The 24,476-nt window shown below is 50.5% G+C and overlaps 2 protein-coding genes across 3 annotated transcripts in view; one reads left to right on the top strand and one right to left on the bottom strand.

The window, feature by feature from the left end:
- Positions 1 to 15,926, top strand: part of NXN (nucleoredoxin) — a 121,881-nt gene extending 105,955 nt beyond the window's left edge. The window contains exons 6-8 of the mRNA XM_021711350.1: positions 9,950 to 10,129; positions 11,562 to 11,686; positions 15,147 to 15,926. Coding sequence (XP_021567025.1) covers positions 9,950 to 10,129; positions 11,562 to 11,686; positions 15,147 to 15,329 — 488 coding nt within the window. The 3' untranslated portion in view covers positions 15,330 to 15,926. The remainder of the gene's footprint in view (positions 1 to 9,949; positions 10,130 to 11,561; positions 11,687 to 15,146) is intronic.
- Positions 15,927 to 22,025: 6,099 nt separating this feature from the next.
- The window catches only part of MRM3 (mitochondrial rRNA methyltransferase 3), an 8,439-nt gene continuing 5,988 nt past the window's right edge, over positions 22,026 to 24,476 (bottom strand). For both annotated transcript variants that reach the window (XM_008056043.2, XM_021711349.1), the window contains one exon: positions 22,026 to 23,044. In XM_008056043.2, the coding sequence (XP_008054234.1) occupies positions 22,506 to 23,044 (539 nt within the window). In that variant the 3' untranslated portion in view covers positions 22,026 to 22,505. The remainder of the gene's footprint in view (positions 23,045 to 24,476) is intronic.

The raw sequence follows: 24,476 nt of genomic DNA, 5'->3' as shown, positions 1-24,476 counted from the left end.
AAAAAGATACACTTTTGAATGTCAAAAAGCTTAAGCAAAAGTAACCAACAATATTAGTAACATGTATGGCAAAGAATCGACATTCTTCATAGAAAAAGAACACTCTCCAGACAGTAGGTTTAAAAAAGAACGAAAGAGACAAATCAGTCCGTAGAAAATATATACAAAATATGAGGCAGGCAACTTACCTGATGCATACTAACAATGATGGATGTGAAAAATAGCATCATTTATTTTCAGATGAAAACACTGAATTTATATCTATCACATTTCAAATAACTCTTACCCCCTTCCCCCCTCCAAAAAAGTTAATCCCCAGTATGGAGAAGAGAACAGACTGCTGTAGGAGTGTAAATCAGAACCACCTTTCTGGAGAGCAGTTTGTCTGTGGCAATATATACCAGAGACCTTAAAAATCTACAAAACAGGCCGGGCGCGGTGGCTCATGCCTATTATCCTAGCACTTTGGGAGGCCAAGGTGAGAGGATTGCCTGAGTTCACGGGTTTGAGACCAGCCCAGGCAACTTGGCAAGACCTCATCTCTACAATAAATAAATAAAATTAGCCAGGCGTAGTAGCGCATGCCTGTAATTCCAGCTACTTGGAAGGCTGAGGCAGAAGGATCACCTGAACCCAGCAGGTCGAGGCTGCAGTGGCCGTGAGCGTGCCACTGCACTCCAGCCTGGGCAACAGAGTGTGACTTCAACTCCAAAAAAAAAATCTACAAAAACTTCAATTTAGGAATGCCACTTATAGAAATTTATTCTCAGGAAATTATCTTCTAGTGTCCAGCAAAAGCTGAGTTGCTCTTGAGCAGATGGTGGGTTTTTGCTTCTTTGTTTTTTTTAATCTTTTGTATACTTGACATTTTCTTATGAACTCCAATTCTTTCTTTGCTTAAGCCCCCAGAAGATACAACTGAATTTGTGACCACCTTTAACAATTTTGCAAGACTTTCCATTTCTATGCATGACCTTGGCCTTGGCCTCATTTTCTCTTCCTTCCTTGTTTTCCCTTCAGGGTAATATTTTCATCTATTTTTATTGGATTACATCATGAATTTTTTTAAGCCTCCTCAAATCCCTGTTGGAGAAAAAGGCGTAGGTTTAAATACATAGGATTTCATCTCTTGTGCCCCAACGAACCATTCAATCCTCACTGCACTGAGAGCTTCGTGGGAAAGAACTAGAAGAGCAGCCCACTGCTGCCCTTGAGTGGACAAGATGAGATTCACAGTGGGAAATAGCCAAAGAGCAAAGTGTGGTAACATCTTGAGGAATGAAAAGGTGTTGGTCAAATCCGTCTCCTTTTGTATGAGGGCTTAGAAGACTGACGCTTGCCCCAGAGAGTGAAGGCGGGGCTGAGTCTCCCTCAGCCTCATTGCTTGGTCAGGAGGTCTCTCCACATGTCGGCATGTTCTTCCCAGGACCACTGCACCTGCGGAGCAGAACCTTCTCCTCCCCGAGGTGGGGAGTTCTTCCCTGGACGTGGGGGCCTAGGTGATGTAGATATTGCTGGTGGTCAATGCTAAGGCCGTGGGGTCACCTGAAATGAACACGCTACCAAAGGACAGCCTTCATGATGCATAGCCAGTCTGGAGGAGGAGTCTGCTCTCACTGTGCTGTGTGAGCTGCTTCCGAGGACCCTCAGAGGGTGGGCAGCACCTGAGAGCCATCTCATAAGCAGACCACGAGCCCTTCAGGGTTCCACATGAGCTTTGCATCCACGGCAGAGGTTGGAGGGGACCTTCCTGTGAAACAGTGGCAGGACACAAAAATTTAAATCGATAGTTTTCTGTCTGCTTTCACAAAGCAGAGACAGGAACTGTTCTTTCTGCGGCTCCAGCTGTCGACATGTAAATACTACAGCCATGGGAGCCCTGGTTGTGAGGTGTGGCCCAGACAGCCAGAAAGTGGGTGACCACAACTGAGGAGGCTCGTTCATTTGGTGCCGCCTTTCAGGCGCTCACAGTGTGGCATGAGGTCCCCGGCTTCAAGAAGCCCTCAGTTGAGGATCAGAAAGCCAATCTGGAGAGGCAAGCAGCAGCCAGCCAGCCAGGCCACATCAAAAGAATGTGGGATCCCGCCAAGACTCTACTCTGAGCTGTGAGTGTCCTCTGCAGCCCAGCCCTGCAGCTGGCCCTTCCTGCTCCTCCTCATCTGCTGGCTCCTCCTCATCTGCTGGCTCCGTGGTGTCCATACCTCTGCCATCTGCTCTGGTCTCTCTTCAGCTTGGAACTGTCTACTTTTCCAGCTCCCCACCTCCTGCTTCCTCATTCTCTGGTTTACAGTTTCTCCCTGGCCAGTGGTTTGTGCCCACGGCTTACTTGACCTCTGAACTCTTGGGCTGAGCTTCTGAATCCTTCTCAAGGCAGCATTTAATGGGATCATCTGAGTTCAGAGGAGACTCTGGCTTAGAGCTGTTGACCCAGGAAGACTTCCTGGGGAAAGTGGCTCTGGAACCAGACCTTACAGAATGGGGTTAGATAAGGGTAAGGGGTCTGGGACATTCCAGGATAAAGGCCAGAATAGGAATACCCACGGAATGCTATATTGGGGCAGAGTGGGGGATAAGGCCGATGAGGTTACATCACAGAAGGCCTTGAGCACCATGCCGGCATCCTTGGATTTGACCCTTCAGGCTTTTGGAGGCCTTTGGAAGTTTTGATTAGGGGAGATCAGTACAATAGTGACATTAAAACTAGCTGGAAGAGACATCCCAGAGGCAGGTGGTCCACCAATATTTCTGATAGACACTGAGCACACACTGTGACCAGGCCACAGATGGGCTAAATGCTGTACCGCCTGATTGTCAGGCCTTACAGCAGACTCTCTTTTGGGGAGATGGATGCTTCCCTCTTGGGCTCTGAGGCAGCCCCTACTCCCTCCCAACCCCTCTTTGTCATTCACTATCTTCTGCTCAATGGCATTACAGAAGAAGGAGGCAGTGGCATCTATATAATCCATATGCGTTAGCGGTCTGGTTTCTAGTAGCACACATGGTTAGTAGGTTCCTGTGCAGTGTTTTCTGTTGATCTTACCAGCTAGCAGCATTGTTCTCACAAGGAAGTGTCTGTATTCCACTGTCTGTGACCACCAAAATAGAAGAAAACCCATGGCCTGTTGTGGGGGCAGGGTCACTGAGCATGGCTGTGCAGCCTTGTAGAAGCTGGACCCCTGGGAACAGAGTACTAGGACACATGGAGTCAGGGCTGGCAGACCTTTCATGGCCTCCCTGTTGGCATTTCATCTTCCCCTTTCCCTGCTCCTCTTGCAGCCTCCCTCCTCAGCAGCAGACCTGCTTTAGTGGGGACACAGCTGGCTCTCCTGAATTACCTCAGTATCACCACTTCTGCCATGAGACATCCTTGTTACTTCCTCAGGTTCCATAAATCCGGATATCTGTGTGTCTCCCACACCTCCATTCCTCCTTCTTGTTAGCGGTATCATCCCCACTGCTAAGGTTCTATCTTTATTCTTCTAGGGTCTTGTTCTGTCCTCTTCCATTTTTCCATCTCTTCCTTCCTTGTCTTTTTCTTTTTCTTTTTTTTTTGAGTCGGAATCTCACTCTGTCGCCCAGACTGGAGTGCAATGGCACGCTCCCGGCCACCGCAGCCTCGACCCGCTGGGCTCCGGCGATCCTTCTGCCTCAACTTTCCAAGTAGCTGGAACTACAGGCACACGCTACCACGCCCAGCTAATTGTTTTTTGTTTGTTTATTATAGAGCAAGGTCTCATCAAGTTGCCCAGGTGGGTCTCGAACCCATGGGCTCAGGCAATCCACTCGCCTCCACCTCCCAAAGTAGTGGGATTACAGGCTGAGCCACTGAGCCCGGCCATCTCTCTTTTTCTATTAGCTTCTTCTCCTTTGGTGCATTGGACTGAACCCGGCTGTATGATTCGCAGTCTTCAGAGGGCCACCCGAGTTCACCACAGATAGACGTGGCTTTTGGCCTCCACCCACTCTCCTGGTCCCTTGGGAGTGGCTGGCTTCCCCTGAGTCCACAGCCTCCTCCCCCAGGGCTTTATGCAGACTGGGGAATTTGCAGCCCTATAAGCTGTTTAAAAATGTCTTTCTAAGGAAACTGTTTTGACACACTTGGCAAAACACAAATCCCATTAGCGATTGTCTGAGTAATCCATGGCTGTAAGAGAACACAGAAGCTCTTTGCAGTGAGGTTTAGAACCCTTCCCTCTTGGGCTAGGGCCCTAGTTGGTTTGGTTCCCCTCTCCCCAGCCTTTGGGGAGACCTAAGGGCCATGCAGGGCCTAGAGCAGATGTGGGAGCAGCCTGGGTGTCAAGTGGGCAGCTGAGTGGCTTTAGCCTGGTGACCCAGAGGCTGTGGGGGGAGGGCCTCTGGCTCTGCTGGCCCGGAGTCTTCTCTGTTCTGCTTTCCTGCTTGTTCCCTCATTCTTTTTTCCTTTCTTCTTCTTCCATTTTTCTCCTTTCTTTCCCTTCCCTCTTTCTTCTTCCTTGCCCCTTTCAAAAACTGGATTGTGGCAGAGTCTGCTTGTATAAAAATGAAATATTTGTAGACTGTATTTCTCAGTCAGTCAAAGGCAATTGACTGATTCTGGCGATTTCTGTAGACAGATCTCAGCATTTAAAGGGCTGGTACAGGCTACCCAGAGCTGGTCTCACTAGCCCGGGGAGGGTAAGCAGGGGCTAAACAGCTTTGGTGTTCTGTTTTATATGTGTTGTCTAATTTTGAGAACGTAGAAGAAAAAAAAGCAGGAAAGGACCGAGAATAATGTGATAAACACTCATGTGGCTGCCACTCAGAATTGACATTTTTGCTCAGACAAAGGTGAGGTTCCTTTTGCCTGTGCTCTGCCTTTCTCCCTCCTGTTCCCTGGGGGAAATGATACCATAAGGTTAATGTGTATCTTCATCATCTGTCTTCACACTTTTGCTGCATATATATGAATCTATGAATAATGTACAGTATTGCTGGGCATGTCTTTTAGGAGCATGCTTAATGTACTGACATGCTGTAGTGTAATTTTGCAACTTGCCTGTCTCACTTAACATTATGTTTTCAAGATTTTCCCATTGATATTTATATTTAGTTCATTTATTTTTGGTGCCAAAAAGTTTGTATGCTGTACTACAGTTTATTTATGTATTCTACTATTGATGGACAGTTGGTTGTTTCTAGATTTTCTTTTTCTTTTCTTTTTTCTTTTTTTTTTTTCGAGTTGGAGTCTCACTCTGTCACCCAGGTTGGAGTACAGTGGCACGCTCACAGCCACCACAGCCTTGACCTGCTGGGCTCAGGTGATCCTTCCACCTCAGCCTTCCAAGTAATAGAACTACAAATGCATGCCACCACACCTGGCTAATATTTTGATTTATTGTAGAGATGAGGTCTTACCAAGTTGCCCAAGCTGGTCTCAAACCCCTGAGCTTAGGCAATCCTCTAGCCTTGGCCTCCCAAAGTTCTGGGATTACAGGCTTGAGCCACTGCTTCCGGCATCATCACAGCTGCTTTTACGCTTGCTTTCAGACATCTTGGACTTGAAATAGATACTGTACTACTGTACTTTATTTTTTATTTTTAAATTTTTTTTCTGAATTGGAGTCTCACTTCATCACCCAGGCTGGAGTGCGGTGGTATGCTCATGGCCACCCCAGTGTCGGCCCGCTGAGCTCAGGAGATCCTCCCACCTCGGCCTTCCAAGTAGCCAGAACTACAGGCACACGCTACCACGCTCGGCTAATTTTTTCAATTATTATAGAGACGAGGTCTTGCCAAGTTGCCTGGGCTTGGGCAATCCACTCGCCTCGGCCTCCCGAAGTGCTGGGATTACAGGCTGAACCACAGAGCCTGGCCCTGTACTTTATATACTACCTACTAGGGTACACAAAAGCACAATCACTTGTAGAGAATGCACACACATGTCAATGTACACCAGCCACATGAACTTGCGTGATTGGACATGCAAATGCACATTCACGTCTTTGAAAGTTCACAACTTGAAGGTTCATATGTAGCGAACTTCCTGTACATAGATTTGAGATTGCTTTAAATGCTCACAAATGGGTTCCTCCCAGGAGGAGACTTTGGTGCTGGCTCTTTCTCCTCTGTGTTTTAAGGGAGATGGTGAAAGGGAGTCTTTGGCACTGCTTGTATGCCAGGGCAGGGGACTTGGGGCTGAGCCCTCTCTAGGAACTTACGAGTATGTGTTCTAAGTCCAAAAGTTAAGCTTGGGATTGAGGAAGTAAAACATACTTGGCAGATGTCACACTGTTACTGGAACTCTCACTGTGGTATTGACTTTGTCTCTGTTTTCTGTTTCTTTCACTAACTACTTCCAGTCCAGAATGGAGGCTTCTGTTTATCTCACTAGAATAAGCTCCCAATTTTCTGTACCTCTGCCTTCTCGTGAGCCAAATAATAAACTTAGGGATGATTTTTAAAATAATGATTGGTCATGGTGGCTCACACATGTAATCTCAGCACTGGGAGTCTGTGGTAGGAAGATTGCTTGAACCCAGGAGTTCAAGACCGTCCCAGGCAGCATAGTGAGACCCTGTCTCTACAAAAATAATAATAATTATTATCTAGGCATGATGGGGTATGCCTGTAGTCCTAACTACTCAGGAGACTGAGGCGGGAAGATCATCTGAGCTCAGGAGGTTGAGGCTGTGGTGAACCATGACAGTGCTACTGCACTCCAGCCTGGACAACAGAGTGAGAGTCTGACTCAAAATAATAATGATAATAATAATGATTGATTTATAATAATAGCTGATACTTATGGACCACTTACTGTATACCAGGTACTCTGCTGGAAAGCATTTTACATGTACATCTTGTTTGTTCCTCACAACCACCAAATAAGATAGGAAACTACCTCTTATCAACAGGGTGCCTGAATGAAACGTAATTGTACACCTAACCCTTAACTGTACCCCACAAAACCATAATAAAAAATACTGATTAATGGAAAAAAAAAAAGATAGGAAACTGTCATTATCCCCACTGGGTAGCCATGGAAATGAGGCTCCAGAAGTTGAGTGACTGGCCTGGATCTTCCTTGGAATTCCAGCTGTGCTTTCTTTCAGCCATCCATGCTGGGAAACAAGTTCAAGCAAAGCAGCCCTGAGCTGCTCCCTTTTCATTCCCTTCAAGAAGCTCCTTGCTGGTGCGGAAGTTATTTTGTATAAAGGCATCCATTAGAAGTTCGCCATTCCCTGTAAGTTTCTCACTAGAGACTTTCCCCTGTTTTCTCTTTAGAAGTCTCTGCTTTGGAGAATCATTTTCAAGCAGGGAGAGCAGGAAATGCATGAAGGGGAGAAAAGGGAAGAGATGAATGTAGTCAGCCTCCTTCCCCCACCCTAGTTAAGAGGGTCCACGACACAGGTGCTGTGAGAGTCCCCAACAGAGCCAGTGGTCTGGTAGACAAAAAGCAGCCTTTGCAACAGGGAGACCAGGGTTCCTCCCGCAGTATGACAACTGACGGGCTGGGTGACCTTGGACAGGCAACTTGGCCCTCTGTAAGGGGAGAATGGCACTTCCCATAGCCATCTGTGATAAGGATGAAGTGAGGTAGCATCTGTGCCAAGCCTAGCACACACAGCAGATGCACCATGGTGGAGGCGAGCTCCCTTTTTCTAGCTCTCTGGTTCATCTTTGGAGGCTCTAGGCCACACTCACCAAGATCAGCTGATGGGGAGGGAGCCTGGCACCGTGGATATAGATGATTTTCCTCTGTCTAGGCACCCCAAATGGGTGGCTTCTTTGCATCCAACTTTGACTGTGGTTATTTTACCAAGTTGGTTTCTGTTTATGCACAGTCACACACCCGGCCTTGCCATATACCTGGTGCCTTATTGCCTTGGGCTCTTAGGCGTGGGCCTGGACAAGCTGTTCCGTGGTGGAACCATCTGAGGACTCCTCAGCAGTTAGCTGGAGGCTCCACGTCCTTTCCTTGCTGTGTTGGGCCCCACAGGCGTGAACTCAAAAGAGGCTGGCACCATGGTAACACAGACAGCCCCTTAGAGTAGACCCTCAGAGACCGAGGCACTGAGCCAGGAGGTGGGCTTCTTTGCCTTCAGACGCATTTCTCCTCCCTTCCCTGTCCTCTGTGCCTGCTTGTCCTCCACAGACCACTCCAAGCCCGGGCTTCAGCAAGCCTGCTGCTGTGTCCAACCACAACAGTGGACAGGCTCCGGGTTACCCTGGCACTCAAAATTGCCCAATATCAGAAACATACTGCCTCTGAACCTTGCTAAAGCATTTTTGGAACTAGGGGAGTGGTGACACTGAGGTGCTCATTGGTAGCTGGCTGGCCCCGTGGCAGTCTCCAGCCCCAGGTTCCCTTGAGGCTGCTTCCTCAAGGCCAGACCCTGATATTCAGGGATGGAGATACCTAATGTGGGCCCCAGGCCTGGGGGAAGAGCACACAGCTGTTAGGAGGAGTCTCTTGTGCTCCATACATAGGACTTCTCAGGAGTCCTGTCCAGCACTGAGCACGCCTTAAAAGCCCAGGGGGAACACTGGCTGCACGGCTGCACGTGTGTGTGTGTGTGTGTGTGTGTGTGTGTGTGTGTGTGTGTGTGTGTATGTGTTTGTGTGTGTGATATGGCAGGAATGGCTGTCCTCAGGAGCCCATTTCTCTATGGACCTATTCCCTGACATATCCAGCCACATCTTCTAATAGGTGTGAACATAATGGATTCGTTTATTCCTTTTGAAGGCAGGCCCACTGCTGCACGCCTGCTGTGGCGGTTGCTGCAGCAGGTGACAAAACACCAGGGCCATACTTCTGGTACCTCGGCATCCTCCCCACAGAGAAGTAAAATGTCATTGGAGCAAATTACTGACCGAATACTTTGGAGTCTATAAATATTAAATTGCACAGGCTTTCATATAAAATTCAGGCTCTGGTCAGTCCTGGGAGGAGAGGCGTCTGGATAGTGTGAGGGGGAGGGGAGCGGTTGCCAGTGGAGAGAATAAAGTCCTCAAAGGGCAGGATCGAGGCTGGCTCTGTGGGCTGTAGTTAGTGGGGGCATAGCTCTGGCTAAAGAAGAAGCAGTGGAGAGTGGGGTACAAAGAGCAGGGAGGTGGAAAACTCAAGTGTGACTGTCACCTCATTTGAGGCTTTACGGTTAGGGGTATGTATGGTTTGAGGGCAAGCTTTGTGCTGCTCTTACCCGGCCCACGACTCCAATGTTGTGCTTGCTCCTTCTGGGATGGCCCCCCTCAGAGCCTCCCCAGGCCACAGGCTGTCCTCTTCTTCCAGTTCTCCTGCTGCAGCTGGCCCAGGCTCCACCCCACACCGGGCCACCTGCACTCACTGTAGCCTGTGAGGACTCCGAGTGTACCGGCTGCTTTGTGCCAGTTTGTGTGTCTAGAGCAAGCATGCTGCGTGGGTTATCACACCACCTCGGCTCAACTGGGGAGTGTCTTCTGTGACTCTGGGATCTCTTGATGCCAGCAGTGATCAGTTGCTCTGATGTGCCAAGACCCAGTGCTCAGTCCTTTAAATGCATCACCTCACTGTGAGATCTTCCCATAGTAGGATGAGGTGGGAACTGCAGCACATTCTGCAGGCCACAGCTGAAGACACTGAGGCCCAGAAAAGTGAACGACTTGCTTGGGGTCACATGCAGAGCCGACGGAGTCCTGTGGCTCTTGGTGGCTGAGTCTGGATTCAGCCGGGGCTTTCTGACCCCAGACCTGGACTCTCATTGTGAGCCTGTCCTGTGAACCCACAACTTCAGCGTGAGCTTGTCCTGGGTCCTGTGTCCTTGGTTCTCCAGAGTGAGCCTGTCCTGTGTCCCAGGTCCATCCATCATGGACCTGTCCGGTGTCCTAGGTCCTCCAGTGAGGACCTGTACTGTGCCCCTGGCCCGTCCAGTGCACTGTGCGTGAGAGCCAGCCTCCCCTTCCGGGCAGGGCCCGCCCTCCTGGCCGCTGGCCAAACGCGCTCTCTCCCTTGCAGGCATCCCCACGCTCATCGTGCTGGACCCACAAGGCGAGGTGATCACACGGCAGGGACGGGTGGAGGTGCTCAATGACGAGGACTGCAGGGAGTTCCCGTGGCACCCCAAGCCTGTGCTGGAGCTCTCCGACTCCAACGCCGTGCAACTCAACGAGGGCCCCTGCCTCGTCCTTTTTGTAGGTATGACTCTCAGCGGGGGCCCCAGTCAGGGAAGTGGATGGGGTGGGCCTCACTTGGGAGGAGTCCGTCCCTGCAGCCTGCTTCTGTCAGTCACTACCAGTGGAGCCTGGGCCTTTGTCCCTTCCCAGCAGCCATGGTTTATTCATGGCCGCCCTCCACCCCCCACCCCTGCCGGGAAGTGCTCTGGAGCTGCTGTGCTCTCCTTCCTAGCTGCTCCCCAGCTGGGCAGAATAGGTCAGGTCAAGGATGTCCTCAGCCCCCCATGAACAGTTCCCTTGTCGGAGAGAGGCAAAGTGGCACACACAGCAGCTATGGGGGCTGGGCGCCCTCTGCCCAAGGCTCACCCCAGGCTGCCTCTGCTGGTCCCCTGCACATCCCTGGCTCATCCTCCTCAGCTATACTAGGTTCTCTCCCCATCTCACCCACTCCAGTGCTCAGTGGGTAACTGCTCAGCCTGGGCAGGAGGTCACAGGAGTGTCTACTCCAGGCTCCCTGCAGCCAGTGGGATAGCCCTGATTCCTTCTGCAAACTGAGCAATAGCTGGCCATGGGCCACCTGACCCTCTGCCCTAGAACTTGTTGTTCCCCTCCAACTCAAAATTATTGCACGAGAATCATGGCTGAGACACTCCCATACCTACTTCTTTAGGGACTGTTCTCTGGAGATCTGGATTGGGAGCCTCCATAGGAGGAGCCAACATGCAGACCCAAGGGCATTCTTCAGCACACTGGCATGCTGGCTGGTTCTGCACTCGGAGAGGAAGTGCCCTTCGGGAGAGATGGCCTTGGGAATTATTCACCTTGGCGCTTCCCTGCCTGCTGCAGGCTGACACACCCACATCCTGAGGCGGGTTGGGAAACACTTCGGAACCTGGGGACAATTAGGAACTTCATGATCATGTGCAGATGTAGAAATGGTCACAGAGAGGTAGAGCACCTTGTGCAGAATCACACAGCAAGTTAGGCGGATCTAGGGTGTCCTGCCAAGTCTCTCCAGGAAGACTCGGAGTCCCGAGGTCATGACTTCTCATTCTTTGTTTGAGAGAAAAACTCCCTGGGACTACAGGCCCTGGCTCAGGGGAAGATCAGTTTCCAGGATAGGCTTGTGAACAATTCAGTGGAAAGAACTACTGGGCATTAGTGCCACTTGGTGCAGCAAGGTGTTCCTGGTGAGCCTGGGGCAGAGTGTGTTATGTGAGTGCGCTCTGCAGCTTGTATGTAGCGCGTGTGTGTATACATATGCTCATGTATGCAGACACATTTGCAACTGCAGGAAACAAGACCTGTGTCTGAGGGGAAGTTCTTTTTCCATTCCAGAGCTGCTTAGGTGGGCATTTCTGCAGCTCAGGCCCTGGGCCCAGGCCCACTCAGGGTGCCACTCTGTTTGTTTGACAAGCCAGTGTTGCTTCCTGTCTTCCCCACCCCCATTACAGATTCTGAAGATGACGGAGAGTCCGAGGCAGCCAAGCAGCTGATTCAGCCAATCGCTGAGAAAATCATTGCCAAGTACAAAGCCAAAGAGGAGGAGGCACCACTTCTATTCTTTGTAGCTGGGGAGGTGAGTACAGAGGAAGGGCTGGCCCCGGCAAGGCTGCCTCTGCTGGGGACTGCTAGGACATGAGTCACACAGGCCTCGGGGACATTTGAAGGGACCATAGGGTCAGGACTGCCTGTGATTCTGGGAGAGTCCACAGACAAATGTGGACTCTCCCAGAAGAACAGGTGTGTCACTGGCCATGGAAAACTATTTCCTACCCTGCTGCTTCCTCTTCCCATCCTCCTCACTCAGCGGCCACAGATCAGCAGGAAGCCCCGCCAGAACAGTTTCCCACCCAGGCTGCTGGGGAAAGCAGCCACCACAAACAGTGAGATCCACACTGACTCCCTCGGTGCTGGGTCAGAACCAGAGTCGGCTCCGTTAGCCCCTCTGCACCAGCCTGCGACTAGGGATCTTGACTTGGGCTGTAGCTCAGACCTGCAGTCACCCCCCAGCCCAGGGAGCGTGCTGAGTTGGAAATCGCTGCCATTCCCGATTTCTTTCCCCCAACGCTGTCCCTTGAAGGCCTCCAGCTGGGCTGGACCTCTCAGGGAACTTTCCACAGGGTGGGAAGGCAGGGCCCTGCAGGAAAGCCACCTCCGGCAGGCGCCTGGCTCCCTGGGGCATGGGACCCTCATTCTGCAGAAGGAGCCATCTCTGCAAGATGGGCGGCCCGTCGCAGGCGCTCCGCCTCACTTCCACCCCAGGAGCCTCCTTCACGCATGCTCCACTGCCTCCCACCCCAGCCTGTGCCCCCACACTCTAATTGTCAGCAGACCCTTCTTAAAGCCACCCTGCCCTGGGTGCACCCGTCTGTACCTCTTGTCGGTCAGAGCTCCGCGCTCATTTCACGCTGTATTTGGATCCCAGGAGAGGCGCAGAGGAGGCAGCAGCAGCCAGACACCCTGAACCACCCATTCATCACCCCCTCAATAGCCGCCCCTGCCCAGCCCCACAGGGCCCCTCGCAGGCAGCTCCAGTCGCCCGCTTAGCCCTGGGTTGGAGGGGAACAAAGAGGGTTGCAGGCCCTGCCTTGGGGCCACACCAGCCATCCCACACAAAGGCCACGGAGGCTGCTCTGAATGTATTAAACTCTAACCCCTGTAGAATGGCTTGAGAGAAAAGATGGGTGCAGAACAGAAGGGGCTGTGGGGTGGGGGCGGGGCTTTAGAAATGTGGCTGAAAAGCAGCATTTGCAGGTCCTCTTTGCACCAGGCACCCAGCCAAGTACCTCACCTGCACTCTGGCTGTGCTCCTCACCTCTCTGGCTGGGAGCATAATCACTGTTCTGCTTCCCAGGAGGAAAGCAAGGCTTAGAGTGAGGGGCTGTTCTGAGGCGGTTCACTGGGCTCCTGTGCCAGGCTGGGCTGGCAGTGCTGGCAGCTCATGGACCCATCACATCAGCCTTATGTCATCAAGTCAAGTGTTGGGAGCCATTGTCATATCCGTATTTCAGGGAATGAGATCTGGGCTCTGAGCAGTGACTTGCCAAAGTCACAGAGTAAGTAGGGAGCAGAGAGGGGAGTGAGGCCAGTGTGACTCCAGAAGCAGTGCTCTTCCTCTTCCTGTCCCTGTACTCTGATAAATGACCCCACTCAGGCTTACAGGCATGAGGATGGATGGGGCAGGAGGAAGGCTCCCCAGGCCAGCAAGCCGGACAGAGGAGCCTGTGTCATCCTTTGCTGTAGCTCCCCACCTGGCTGCCCGCTCTTCCTGTGTGCGTCACCTGGGCTCATGGCCTTGGTGACTTTCCTGGCCCAGTTTTCTGTCCTGGCCCAGTTTTTTGTGCTTGGGAGCAAGGCAACCTGGAACTGGGGGTGGGTCCAGGGAGCTGGCACATCAGGCATTGACTGCACTCCATCCCAGGGCTGTGCAGGGGCAGGGGGACCCTTGTTTCTGTCTTGATCCTGTCCCCTGTGGCAGGCAGAAGTTATCCCTTCTGAAACCTTCAGAGGCATTAAAATTCATCTGCCTGTGGTTTGCTCAGAGGGAGCGAGGAAGGAGGCAGCAGAGTGCTTGGCTTGGTCCAGGCCTCCTAATGGGAACTGGACGCAGGGTGTTTGTCCAGGTGTCTCCCTGTGTTTATCATGAGGGTTTTCTATTAACCCACATGGAGGGCTGAACTAGGTGGAAAGCGCCAGAGGTGTAGACTCGCCTAGCATTGCTGGGAAGTGTATGTGGTTCTGGGGGTGTCGTTAGGAGCAGAGAGCATCACTTACAATTTTCCTGAAGATCTGCCTTTTGAGAAAGGCATGTTGTCTCAGAAGCCAGTGAGCTGTAAATTCCATGCCTCCTGCTGCCCACCATTTAAGGCCAGGAATACCCTAAGTTATTTCTCTGTTGGGCAACTCAGGTTTTTCTTATTCAGTTTAGAATCTTGTGCATTTTACAAGGAAACACCTTCAGGGAGAGTATGTTGAGTTCATATTCTGTTTTTTCCCAGTGGGAGTCAACAGTGTGGAGGGTAATTTCAACCAGTTGCTGCCTTACAATCCTTTCTCCTTGTCTCTGGATTTCTGTGTTTGCTTTTTATTTGAGTAAGACTGTGGTCTGGTATTAGGGAAGTTCACCTGGACAGCTGCTGAGAATGCATGGTCAAGGGCCAGCTTCCTTCTCAGATAAATACAGTGAAACTGCATAGGCTTCCATAGTGCTTAAATAGCCCTATATTCTGGGACCGGCTGACAGTGCAACTCCTGCCCTCCCTGAAACCATGGGATGGGGGCAGGGGTAGTGAGCTGTTTCTGTTTAAAAACATTCCAGAGTTGAAGTCTAGATTGGCTTCAGATAGTCCATGGTGGGGCTGCAAATAATTGAGAGTTGGTTACAAAAATAAGTAATCGAAGGACATCACATTTTTTTAAAAAGCAGAGGACATGTTAAAGTTGTGTTCAGAGCCCGGCTCGGTGGCTCAGCCTGTAATCCCGTGCCTTTGGGAGGCTGAGGTGAGTGAATTGCCTGAGCCCGCGGGTTCGAGACCCGCCTGGGCAGCGAGACCTCATCTCTACAATAAATCAAAAAATCAGCTGGGCGTGGTGGCACATGCTTGTAATTCCGGCTACTCGGAAGGCTGAGGCGGAAGGATCGCTGGAGCCCAGCAGGCCGAGGCTGCGGTGGCCGGGAGTGGCCACTGCGCTCCAGTCTGGGCGACCGAGTGAGACTCCAACTCAAAAAAATAAAAAATAAAAAAAATAAAGTTGTGTTCATGCTAATAAAGATGATTTTTCTGAATGGTGGGTCAAAAAAAAAAAAAAGATGACTTGCTGGTGGCTGGCAGATGCAGAGAGAACTTTACAAACAGCCTCCCCTTCCCTAAGGCAGGGCAGGCTCCAGGCTTCCCTTTCTAAGAGCCTTGAGGAAAGCCTGCTCTTAGGGGTTGCAGCGCAGTCCCACTTCCATGCCAGCTGGGGTGACTGGGTCCAAGGCACTCTCCACCTTTTAAAAAAACTTCCTGGTTTTCTCTCCCTTCTGGTGACTTCAGGATGACATGACTGACTCCCTGCGAGATTACACCAACCTACCTGAGGCTGCTCCTTTGCTCACCATCCTGGACATGTCAGCCCGGGCCAAGTATGTGATGGACGTGGAAGAGATCACCCCTGCCATCGTGGAGGCCTTTGTGAATGACTTCCTAGCAGAAAAGCTCAAACCAGAGCCCATCTAGTGGGGCTGTGGCCTCCTGAGACGTTATTTAAAACTCAGTCTTCTCCTCCTCCTCCCCTTCCTTCCCTCCGCCCTTGGACTTTCCAGTGTGTCCTGCATCACACAACCCAAGTGTCCAACCTCTCTGTGGTGCCTTGTTTCTGCGTTAACTCCTCAGCTAGCACCCTAGGGTGTACATCCTCTCAGCAGCAGCAGAACCCACGGTGTTTAGAAACTCTGCTTGGGATCGTGGGTGTGGCATATTCTGGCAGAATGGGGATGGCATCACTCTCTGAGTCTCTTGGGGAAGGATCTGCCAGGGGGTTCTTTGGCAAATGAGAAGGGCCAGTGAGTGGTCAGGGCTCTGGCTCTGACTCTGGCAGCAGCACGCACACACACAGCCCAAGACAGCCAGAGGGGACTGTCCAGAGACACACATCCTTGCAGGGGAGAGCAGAGCAGGGGGTGCACAGCCTCGGTAGACATGAGCTTAGAGCTGTTGGGAAGAACATCCTTTCCTAAGTGATGCAGTCTTTCTTGGTCCAAGGGAAACAGCCGCATCTCTGTGTGTTCTTGGGTAGCAGAGCACCAGATCTAGAAGCTTGTGGGGTTTTGTGGTAAGAAAAATGAGTGGCGAAGTCATGCAGCCATTGCCTACTTTTGATGCACTCCCACCTTGCGATAAGTTTCTCAGTCCTTCTTTACATCTCCTTTCTTATCTTGACCTTTCCCAAGTTTCTCCCTGCTCATACCAACAGCTCCCATGATCTTGGAATTTTGTTAATAAATTCTTCCCCTTGGTCATCTTCCCAAAAGACTCTGCCCTGAGTTCTCAGAAGGGCACCGCCTAGCCAGCACACACCCAGCTCTGTGGCCGCTGGACCTCTGCTTAGGTGTCTGTGCACACTTTTGGTTACCCATCATTCCCTTTTCTTTTCAAAGCAGAACTAAAAAGAGATGAGAAATTACCAGAAGCCTTGCTTTTTCCTGAGAACCTGCAAAAGGAGCTGTGCCCGAGTGGGAGTGAGGGCAGAAGGCATGTCAACTACGAGGAGGTCTTGGGTCCCCTTGGCTAGGCGGGTAGCATGACCTCTTATTGGGACTGAACTGACCACACAAAGGGAAACAACGCCTATGTTCTTAGGATCTGCGATGAAGGGCTTTGGCCCAGGGACTCACGGGTTTTAGCCTCACTCAGTCAGGTGTCAGGCTCTTTAAACACTCCTTACCTCGGCTCCACTCAGCACTCTGCCAACCAAAACCATTGATTTGGAAGACCCATCCCTGCCCCCCTAAGCTGTCAACACTGTTGTTCCTTGCCAAATTGGATTGTTGGTTTGTAGTTCAGAGGTACAAAATTAGTGGGTATTTAGACTGTTATTTGATGTTGCCAGCCGGAAATGCAATCACCTAGTAAGAAATAAAGCAGGCATCTCTGGACGTTATCAACTACTTGCCTTTTCCTGTCCTTAATAACAAGAAGATTTTTTATTTGTGGTTCTGTGCTCTATTAGGGGGTGGGCAGTGGAGGGTGGGGCACAGAGAACCTCTCGGCTTCCACTGGATAACTGGTATCTGTATTCTGAATTTTTGAGAACTCCAAGGTGTAACATGGTCACCCATGAGACCTTCTCCGCTGCCAGAAGCCAGGAAGCTCACTTGGATTAGAGTGCCAGAGGCACATCCCTCCCGGGGCTCTGGCCACCTCTCTCCTGGTTTAATGTGGCCGTTGACAAAGGGGGGATTCTTAGATCATACAGATTGCTGTGGACGCTTTTGCTCATTCCCTCCCCATGAGACAGCCAAGTGCTCTGAAGCCTGAGAAAGTTGGTTGAGGAAACCAAGGAAATCATGTGTGGGTTTCACTGGGAAGAATGGGTCAAGAGATGGAGACCCTTAAACCCAGCTCTGTCCTCGGGCTAGGGGCTTCTCTGGAAACTCTGCCAGTGTCTCCCTTTGTGGGGGGAGGTGGGAACCTCCCTTAGGAGATGGGCAGGATTTCTGTCCATGTACTGTATCATAATGGCCTTGGAGGGAAGGCAGTCTCTTAGCAGTTACTTACCCTTGGGAGACAGAAGAAACAAAGGCCCATGAGGAGTTGCTGTCATTGTAACAGAAAAATTAGGTCATTTGTGATACTTTGGTGGCCCTTACTGGGCTGACTCTTCTGAACCGTCACTAATGTCAACTGGATCCTTGACATCAGAATTTCCCCTTTAGAGCCTATGTATAGGTTCATTGAGATCAGTGGGAAAGGCTTAGTAAAAAGGTTTCAGTTTATATAGTGACTGCTTCGGGGGAAAACATTAGGAAGAATCACTTCTTGAGGGCCAGTGAAAAATCCCTTTCTTGATAGAGTGACAGATTGTAAAGGTTATTGATGTAGACAAAGTGGGTGGCATGATAATTCCCACCAAGCAGCTCCAAAATACCTTAAAATTCTTGCTGCTAATTGGAAGCAGGTTAAAACACCAGCTGCGACATTCAAGGGTTTCCGCCAGCAGCCAGGGAAACCATGCCCTGCAGGTTAAGACAGGAAGGTGGCTGTAAAAGTGCCACCCTGGGGTTCCCAGATTTGTGCTCGCCACAATGACTTCCAGATCTCATTCTCACAACAGAGATGAGATTTTTAAAAACTCTCCCACCATTAAAAATCTGTTTAATAAAATATGGGGCTGGTGTGTACAATAGGCAGGTGAAAACCAGCTTCTTTTTCAGGAGTGAGATGACTTCCTGTTATTGCTTCTCCCCACCTACTGTCCTTGAAATCGATGGCTGTCACTTAGAGCCAGGACTGTGTTGGCACCAGCTAAGCTCAAGCGGTAATTTTCGGCCAGACTTTGTTTTTTCTTGTTGCCTAATTAAAGACACTGAAAAGCTGTTCCCCCTCCTGCTGCCTTGTTCCAGGGCAGCAAACGGAACTCAGCAGTGATACGTAGCAGGATGTAGCCCAGGAACAGACGAGTGGGATCTAACTCAGTGCTACCCTGTTTAGCCTAGGGAGAAAGACTTGATGTGTGTGGATGCATGCATGGACACGCTGCACACTGGGAATTGTAGCACTGGGAGGGACCTGAGCGAGGGGCTGGTTCCACCCCTCCAGCCACACAGGCGGCACACTCTGTTCACCATGCCAGTACCCTGGGCAAGCCCACACTTGCCCAATTGGTCTGGAATGCCATTGTGGTGCAGGCTGTGGGGTAGCTATGCACAGGAGCTCACAGAGGTTCAGGAGTGGCCCCTGCAGCTTTTCTCTGGGGGCTGCCTTGGGAACCAAGGACTGACTTGGAGGCCCCGAGCTCAGAAGGATCTTTCGAGTGCCCTGAACAGTTGTGTAGAAGCAATGAGTACCTGAGCCACATCCCTCATTGCCAGTATCAACAGGGACAGGAGTGCATACCCTGCTTTCCTTCAAGCAGGCTGCTTAAGGGAAAACTCGGGACAAATAGCTGTTGACCGTTAGCTTTGTTGTCAGTGCTAATGGTCTGTGAGCAAGTGTGAAGGATGAGATACTTTGCAGGAAGCAAAAGGCTGTACGAAAGAACATTCTATATTGGCTCTGCCTCATGGCTGGGACTTCCTCTCCAGGGGAAACATGACAGGATGTTCTAGGCACACCTTATATGTGAAAGCACGAAGATAAGTAAGTTTGAAGGTAAGTATGCCAATTACCATTTTTCAAGGCTTAAATGAGTCTTGCTCCCTGGGGTTTTGGAATACTTCCCAGGAAACATGTTGGTAGCCTTGGGTGGAGCACATTCTGAGGGACTGTTGTGTTTCCATGAAATGACGTGCCAACACATGAAAGCCTCTGTCCCCAGGTCTATAGGCCACAGGCAGCCCAAGATGCAAACAAGATTGAAACCCCAAGTCTTGGAGTTTAAAAGTGGCAACATGAATGTTTCCCTGGAAAAACAAAAGTGAGCCCACGTCAGGTGGCTCCTGAGGGGAGAGGCGCTAGCCTTAGTGCTTTCTGGGACCTAAGCTTGGGGACCTAAGCTTGGGGAGCTGGGGCTGCTGTTACTCCAGGGGCAAGAAGAAGGAGGTCCCGGGTGACTTCACAGTCCCGAGGCCTGCTTACCCCTACCCAGGAGCTGGAGCTGTGGGAGGAGAGCGGTCTCTGCTCTCCCTGCCCCAAGCGCTAACTGAAGGGCTAAGCAGTGGGCTCTGGCTCCCAGCGTGAGCTCCAGGCACACTGGGACAACTGTTTTGCCCTGAGGTAAAGTTGTGGCAGTTTTTCCTGCTGCAGCCACTTCTCATTTCTGTCCACTTTCTCCTGTTTTTGTTCCACCATCCTCCTGTACTCAGATTCTTTCTTCTGCCGAGACTGTGTGAGACAATCCGGGTGGCTCTTCAACTTCAGCACCTCTGGGCACTAATGGCTGGCAAAACGCTCTCTCTATGGTGAAGGAAGACTTGCCTCTATCCTTTTCTCCCTTTTCCAGCTATCTGAACCCAGGAAAAACCCTGACCCCTCCTGTCAGCCCTGGGAGTGGTTTTGAGGCATCGCCTGCCACCTTGTGGCAAAAGCTACCATTACGGCCATGCCTCAACACAAAGACCCAGGAGAGCCCCACCAACATTCTGACAATGTCTCTCTTTAGCAGTGTGTTTTTGTCATATATTGCTCGGTTTAATCCTACTTACTGGAGAAACGGTAACAGATTAAATGTTAGCCTCAAAATTGAAGATTCAAGATCGTGATTTTCCAATACCACTCAGCAAATAAGAACTTAACTACCACTTGCTACCCGTAGTCACTTGAAAGGACAATTTGCTCCCACCCCCACCCCCTCAACCTCCTATTATACTCAAGAATATACAGAGACAACTCATGAGGTAGTGTATACAAGCCAGTGACTCTCAATTTCTTTCTCTTCTCACACCCAGGATGATAAAATGGGTTGATTTGCCAGTGTCGTGTGTGTGTATGTGTGTGTGTGTGTGTTTTGAGTCAGAGTCTCACTCTGTCACCCAGGCTGGAGTGCAGTGGCATGCTCATGGCCACCACAGCCTCAACATGCTGGGCTCAGGCGATCCTTCCAAGTAGCTGGAACCACAGGCGTGCGCAACCATGCCCAGCTAATTTTTTTGATGGATTGTAGAGACGAGGTCTTGCCAAGTTGCCCAGGCTGGTCTCGAACCCATGGGCTCAGGCAATCCATTTGCCTCCACCTCCCAAAGTGCTGGGATTACAGGTGCGAGCCACTGTGCCCAGCTTGCTTTGTTTTTCTAAACAACATTGATCTTTTAGTTTCTAGCAAAAACCAGCAGAAATATAACCCAAGGACACAAATCACAGGAGACTGGTTTTGTGTTGGAAAGACGTGAGCTTCCTCTCAGTGACTTCCGTGACTTTAGCATTATTCTAAGGTGTTGAGAGCCTGAATGGCAATGGACTTGAGTGGTGTGAATTTGCATTCTCTGGGTTCTCGGCCTGACGCGCTGGCATGATAGGTGATATGGTCCTTTCATCTCTTGTGGAGTTTGCCAACTCTGCTCCAGCCATAGAGAGCAGCAGTGCAGGATAAAGGCTGGGCGTTCTTCTACTTTCTAAAAGCTGCCCTGAGGTGGAGGGTCTCAATAGTCTGTGGGCCACTTGCATCGACAATTTGTATGGGGCTCTGGACAGGCCCAGACTATGGGACACCAGAGCAGATGTCCAGGTGAGTTAGCCTGGGGGACACAGCCAACCAGGCCTGCCAAGCAATCCCACTCTGCCACTTGGGACATGGATCATGCTCAATCATTTGGTTCTCCTAAGAGGACGTTTCAGCAGGAAGTTGGAGTGAAAGGGGAAGAAAGCGGGAATGGGGGGACATGGTTTCTCCCAGACACATCAGCAGCTCACCTGACCTCCCTGGAATGAGCAGCTGATGGGCATCAGGCATCAAAACTGTCACAGGAGTCAGTGGACAGAGCAATGTGGGAAAATGACACTTGTAGTATCATCTTCCATGCCAACCCTGTTCTTTGTGGTTGCAAAAGCAGTGCTTAAAGTGGATCCCATGCTCCAGGCCACCCACCCCCTTCCCACAGTTCCTTATAAACAATGATTACCATCAACAGTTGCCCTCATGTCCCTGGCTACAGGCTCTTGGGCACCTGGTAAGTAAAGATCTAGCCTGCCATGGTCCCCTGGGGAGCTGAGAGAACAGCAGGGCCCTGCTGCAGTGTTGTGGACCCGGGAGCCCCCATCTCTCATCCTCAGAACCTCAGCCACCCTCCCCTCACAGAATTCTTCTGTTCACAGAGCATCCAGGAACATTGGAATTTTCCTAAATTCTGTTCCACTGGGGGGGGGGGTCTTAAATGTGAGTTTAAGTACATTACTACATTTAACCAACAGTGTTATTTATAGAAAGTAGGACAAAACCAGGGCACTAGTAAAAAAGTTGAAGCTTTCTTGACAGATGCACTTGATTTCTGAACACAGTTTTTTCCTTTTCTACATGCAGTCCTCAAAAATCTATCTGTAGAGATGCTAAGAAGTTATGACACCACCCGTTGAATTAAGCTGTTTCCACCGATCCACAAACAGTGGTTGTTTACAGGAAGGCCCGAACACACAATCTGAGACTGACATTTAGAACCCAAGCCCTAAGAACAGCTAGCTACTGAACGCCATGCCCTGAGGCCTCCTGAGTCATCCTGAGTTGTTGATCTCTTAGCACCACTAGGCCCCAGATGAAAAGACAGGCACTTGAGACCCACTGGCCACACTTCAACACCACTTTTTAATGTCACCTACTTGTTCTACACTTCATAGGAACTTACTTTCCAATAATCAGATGTGACGGCCATGACCCGTAACCAGTGTTCCACGACTGCAAAACTACCCTCGATCCAAGATGATGCCTTCACAGGAACTTTCTGGGCACAGAAGTGCTTCTTAGCTGACAATTTTTAAAAACACATATAGAGTCATGTGGATCATCAATTTGTGTTGTCACACACAACTTCAAGATCAGCAAAGAAAAGGGAGATTGAGGAAGAAGTTTGATCTTTGTTATTTCTGAGGAGTAACAGAACTTCATGAAAATTCTTCTTTTTCCTATAAGCACACGATGGCATTTACACCTACCTCCTGAATATGGGCCTGAGAAGCCACAGTCACCGAATCTGCCACCCTCCTAACAACGTGCCGGGGCAGGAGGAGCTGGAGACATCCTCAAATCAAGAACTCCCATGTCCCCTCTCAGTGGTAACTCCTGTCCCTGCTCAAGTGTTCCGCCTTTATTCGCAGTTGTCTTTTCCCTTCAAAAAGCAGGATGCTGGCAGCCATGGCAGAGTTGAGGCTGTCCACACCAGGCACGACAGGGATCAGCAGCCTCTTGCCCCCAGTGCTCTCTGCCAACTGCAGGGACTCCAGGCTCACGCCATGGGTCTCCCCACCAACGACCACAGCTGCAGGTGCCTCCGTCCAGTCCAAGTCATAATTCTGAACCTCAATCTCAGGAAGCCAGTTTTTCCTGGCTCCAGTTTCTAGATCTTCCTCCTCTTCTTCATACTTGCGAAACTTCAGGAATCGCCGATCACACACCCAGCCATGGTCACTGGCTTTATTAGACATTAGGGCCTGGGCATAGAGGCCACAGTTGTCAGCCACAAAGACCCGGGAGGCTGGGGGCAAGTAATTGGGTACTGTTTCCCATTCCAGATTATTGATAATGGGCACCTGGAAATGCGCACCCATACCTGCCCGTAGCACTTTGGGCTCCCAGGCATCTACACAGCCTAGAAGAGAAAAAGATAGGATATAGTCAAAATTTTCAAAATCGTCCCAGACTAGGGAAGTTTGGAGCAAATCAGATTAATTTTGAATCAGGAGATACACAAAAGTTCTTCTATTATTGCTTTGAGATCTGGGACCTTCTGATTCCCCAATTAGGACAGCCTCCAACAAAGGGACTGTAGGATTAATTCCTGTTAGTGCTGAAAACATTTTATTCATCCCTTCAACATTTTCCATACACATGTGCCAGACATTGTAGAGAAGATGCAAAGGAATTAAAACAAAATCCCCAACCCCAAGGAATTCATGGTATAGTGGGTGGTGGTGCTGGGGCAATGCTTAAACAAATGACTGCAATATCAGTAGTAACTGGCACAAAAGAAGTACAGATAGGGTTAACAGAAAACCCATGTACAAAGTAGGGCAATCAAGAAAACATCCAGCCGGGCTTGGTGGCTCAGCCTGTAATCCCGCGCCTTTGGGAGGCTGAGGCGAGTGGATTGCCTGAGCCCGTGGATCTGAGACCAATAAATCAAAAAATTAGCCGGGCGTGGTAGCGCATGCCTGTAGTTCCAGCTACTCGGAAGGCTGAGGCGAAAGGATCGCCGGAGCCCAGCAGGTCGAGGCTGCGGTGGCCGGGAGCGGCCACTGCACTCCAGTCTGGGCGACAGAGTGAGACTCCAACTCAAAAAAAAAACAACCCAAAAAACAAAACATCCAGAAGACCTTGAGTTAGCTCTTGTCAGAGAAAAGCCCAGGTAGAGGAAAAAGTTATAGAAGTGGGGAGTGCCACAGCCGCAGCACTGCAAACAAGGAGTGCAGGTCAATTAATGGGTGGGTGCGGTGGGAGAGGAGATGGGAGGCAGGCAGGTCAGGTTAAGGGAGAGTGGTATTGCGGAGCTGAGGAGTTCTGGGTTTTATCAGAAGACAATGTTGTGCTATCAAGGGATTTAAAGCAAAGCAGTGACAAAATGGGATTTGTTTCAGGAAGACCCATTTGTCTTCAATGTCCAATCTGAATTGGAGCAGGGAAGAATGAGATGGGGAAATTAGGGGGGGAGGTGATTACAGCAACCCAGACAGCAGCCTTGCCACTCACACTCCCCTCATCACACGCAGGACAGCTAGCCAAACCTTCTCTTACATACCTTCACTTGCCAAGTCCAACCGCTTCAATGCACTGGCTGAACGGCAGACACATGGCCTCTCCCAGTGTCTACTGCTCACCGAGGCAGGCTGGGAGAAATGGCATGAGAAGGGCCCCTCACAGTGCCTGCAACACCTGTTTACCATCCTCCCCTAACTTGTTAACACAAGTCTCCTCATGACAAGTTAAAAGTTTATCTGTTGGCCGGGAATGGTGGCTCACACCTATAATCCCAGCACGTTGGGAGGCTGAGGTGAGAGGATTGCCTGAGCCCAGGGGTTCGAGAC

Source organism: Carlito syrichta, unplaced genomic scaffold (assembly GCF_000164805.1).
Source record: "Carlito syrichta isolate Samal-C Ts95f unplaced genomic scaffold, Tarsius_syrichta-2.0.1 Scaffold302085, whole genome shotgun sequence".
NCBI classification, from domain to species: Eukaryota; Metazoa; Chordata; class Mammalia; order Primates; family Tarsiidae; genus Carlito; species Carlito syrichta.
This window is presented reverse-complemented; position numbering and strand designations above follow the sequence as displayed.